The sequence below is a fragment of the Apium graveolens genome, chromosome 7 (assembly GCF_009905375.1).
Source record: "Apium graveolens cultivar Ventura chromosome 7, ASM990537v1, whole genome shotgun sequence".
NCBI lineage: Eukaryota > Viridiplantae > Streptophyta > Magnoliopsida > Apiales > Apiaceae > Apium > Apium graveolens.
In genome coordinates this window covers 44,111,446-44,115,049 of record NC_133653.1, presented here as the reverse complement: position 1 = coordinate 44,115,049, position 3,604 = coordinate 44,111,446, and the positions used below count along the sequence as shown (strand labels likewise).

Genomic DNA, 3,604 nt, shown 5'->3' with positions numbered 1-3,604 from the left:
CTATATAACCGATGTCTTTGTTTTATAGACATCGGTTGTATTTTACAACCGTTGTCGATGGTTAACTTAAAAAAATTAAAAAAAACACGCGGAAACTTTCCCCCCATTATTCCCCAAATATTCCCCCCTTAACCAAAAAAAAACCTTTTTTCCCCCTAATTCTTTTTCTTCTCTCTTTCTCTCTCTATCACTCTCACTCTCTCTACTCTCTCTCTCTGAGCTCTCTCATTCTTTCTCTCTCTCTCTTCCATCTCTCCGCTTCTCTCCCTCTCTCTCTTCCATCTCTCTCTCACACACACAATATATCAGTTGATTGCAAGTATATAGGGTCTCAATTAAACCCCAAATTGAAGAACACCTTCAAGTAATCAAATCCCATATACGAGAAACCCTAATTTCTGAATAGGTTTATTTGTTCAATTAGGTTTGTTTGTTCAATTAGGTTTAATTTGTTCAATTAGGTTTGTTTGTTCAATTAGGTTTAATTTGTCCGTCTCCCTTTCGTATGCCCACCAGAAATCCATCTCTCTCCACTCGTTTATTCAGGTACTAATTATTACACACACTCTTGCCTATTATATTGTGCTATTATGTTTATTATTTACACACATTGATGATATTTATGTGTGTTTTGTAGTTGTCCGGTTGAAATGAGTTCGATGCAACCCTATCACATGACCACTGCTTCTGCTTTGATGACTTCTATGCTTACGCTTTCGAGAGTCGGTTACGGTTGGCTCCCCGAAGGTATTTTCTTTTTTCATCCTTTTAAACTAAACATGGAGGCATTGATGTTATTGAGACATATGTGTTTTGGAATGTTCATAAGCCTTCTCCTGGCAATGTACTTTACTTTTATCTCTATTTCTAGTAATTGGTTCTTTTACATTGTTTCCATTTTTTACTTTAAGATCTATAATATGTTTCTATTTAATTTCAGTACAATTTTGAGGGGAGATATGATCTAGTTAGGTTTCTAAAGACAGTGCAGAAAGCAGGGCTTTATGCGAATCTTCGAGTTGGGTCTTATGTTTGTGCCGAATGGAATTTTGGGTACTGTATATAGTTGTTTTAGATCTTATTTTGTTTATTCTGATGCATGTGTCGGTGAAAATTAAAATGTGAAGTTGTTTTAATGGGATGTGTGGTTTTTTGTAAATTTGTTCAGAGAGTTTCCTCTTTGGCTGAAGTATGTTCCATGCATTAGCTTCAGAACAGACAATGAGCCATTTAAGGTTATAATTTTGGATTTGAATTACTTCCATTTTTGCATATTTCTTGGTGTTATCAACTTAAGTAATTAACTTGTTACTTGAATGAAATGGCGGTGTTGTAGATGGCCATGAAAGGTTTTACAGAGAAAATTATAGAGAAAACTTGTTACTTGTTACTTGTTACTTGATGAATGAAATGAAGGTTTTTAGAGATGGAAGGTGGAATGAGGAAGATGAAGTTGTTTTGGTGCCTGGAGATATTATCAGCATAAAATTAGGAGATATAGTTCCTGCAGATGCTCGTTTACTTGAGCATGATCCTTTGAAAATTGATCAAGTGGGTCTCCTGTTAGCATTAACGTTTATTATGTCATTCTGTTTTCACATTTATGTTGTAGTACAACTGCTAATGTTCTCAAGTATAACACTTTGCAGTCATCTTTGACTGGTGAGTCCCTTCCTGTAACAAAAGGGCCTGGAGATGGAGTGTACCCAGGTTCTACATGCAAACAGGGAGAAATTGATGCTGTGGTCATTGCCACCGGGGTTCATACCTTCTTCGGGAAAGCCGCTTACCTTGTTGATTCCACTAATCAAGTGGGCCGCTTTCAGAAGGCAAGTTATTACAATTGGTATCTCTAATTAATTTGTATTATCCTTTGACAGAGTAAGTTCTGATGGAACTTTATTTTGTACTGACAGGTGTTGACTGCGATTGGTAACTTTTGTATATGCTCTATTGCTGTGGGGATGGTGGTATAGATACTGACAGGGAGCCATCACGAAAAGAATGACAGCAATAGAATGCACTAGAAAAATTAACCAGAGTCATTTTAGTACATATTTGAAATATCAAATTTTGCTATCATTTGATGTGTGATTAGCTTTTGCATTATGCAAAGTTTTGAACACTTGCTATATTGAAAATTCCTACTGTAATCAGCTGAAGAAATAATGAACTTGAAAGTAAGTCTACTGAATGAACACGAGCACTGTTTACCGGAATTTAAAATCACGTTTAAGTCGGATGCTACTACATGGCTACATCCACTGTATCAGTTCATGTCATGGCCTTATTTGCTCTGGCACTATTATGTTACTTATCTATGGATCTCTTTTCTTATTTTCTTCGAATGCAGGATAATTATGCCAGATCAGGACAATGTGATACATACATTTTCTTCTACTCCCCGTGCTGAGACATAAGTTTATTCTTCAAGGTAGTTCAAGAGGTTTTATGTTCCATATCTCTCTGGCATATTCATGAATTGTTTTATCACTGCTGAACTTGTAGGATCCTGCTGTGTTCAAGATTGACATGCTTGTCCATTTCTGCAAAGAAATAATTGTAATTACTGATGAGAGGAACTCGGTACTTATAAATGTGTAGGTATGCCCATGGTAAACAGATAATGTTATATCCATCAGTACTAAAAGGCTTCAAGAACGGAATTATATAACAGTCATATCTCATGGTTTTTGGAGAGAATATAACAGAGTCAATATCTGATGGTATTTTAGCTGTCATAATGGGAGGAACTGTGAAGCATCCAAGGCCAAGCAGTATTTCCATCATTTTACAGAAACAGAGACAATTAAGAAGTCTGTTCCAGAAATTCATCCAATGACAATGTATAGATATACACAATATCCTCAAGGTAGGTAAATGATAATTTTATTTATGGGAAAACTGGAGTGGCAAGAATTAGCTCTTGTGTAACTGTCCTCTGTTTAATTCCTGTAGGTATTTGCAAAAGGAAGAGATGCAGATGATGTTGTTCTTATGGCAGCTCGAGCCTCACGAACAGAAAACCAGGATGCAATAGATTCTACCATAGTTGGGATGCTGGTTGACCCAAAAGAGGTAAATAATAAACCAGCTCTTTCTTCTCCAGATCTAAAGGAGGTAAATAAGATTGATAATCTAAATTTTGCCTTTGTTACAGGTTGGAGTTCAGACATCAAAAATGGAAATGTTGCCGAGCAACGTTGATATTAACTCATGGGAGACCTATAATGAGGAAAGATAGCTATGCCTTTACTACTTCTGGTCTATTGGAGCAAATTAATGTTACTAGGGATGCTAGTGACTATCTGTGGTATATAACCAGGTAAAAATTATGCTTAGTTGATATTCTTTTGATGGAAGGCTTTTATACTACTGCTTCTGTTTTAACATTGAGTTGTTTTTATGCACATACTAGCTCTCATTGTTCAAGTGCTCTCAAGGGTGAGCACATGTCCTCCATTTGTTTAGTGTCACCGACCTTATTAACTGATACATACTAATTGATTCCCTCATTACTGTTTCAGTTTATGCATCAGATATCTTTTAAAGGATTGGAAAAGTTTTAGGCGAGACAAATATCTTTTTATTGATTGGAAGCATG

General features: G+C 36.0%; 1 protein-coding gene across 1 annotated transcript; it reads left to right on the top strand.

Annotated features, from left to right (window-relative positions):
- Positions 1-779: 779 nt before the first annotated feature.
- On the top strand, positions 780-3,244 carry LOC141673548 (plasma membrane ATPase 1-like). The gene is made up of 9 exons (XM_074480298.1): positions 780-785; positions 941-1,053; positions 1,169-1,235; positions 1,417-1,562; positions 1,613-1,829; positions 1,917-1,970; positions 2,509-2,586; positions 2,959-3,078; positions 3,161-3,244. Exons 1-9 carry the CDS (start codon positions 780-782, stop codon positions 3,242-3,244), a joined length of 885 nt encoding a protein of 294 aa, XP_074336399.1.
- Positions 3,245-3,604: the final 360 nt, after the last annotated feature.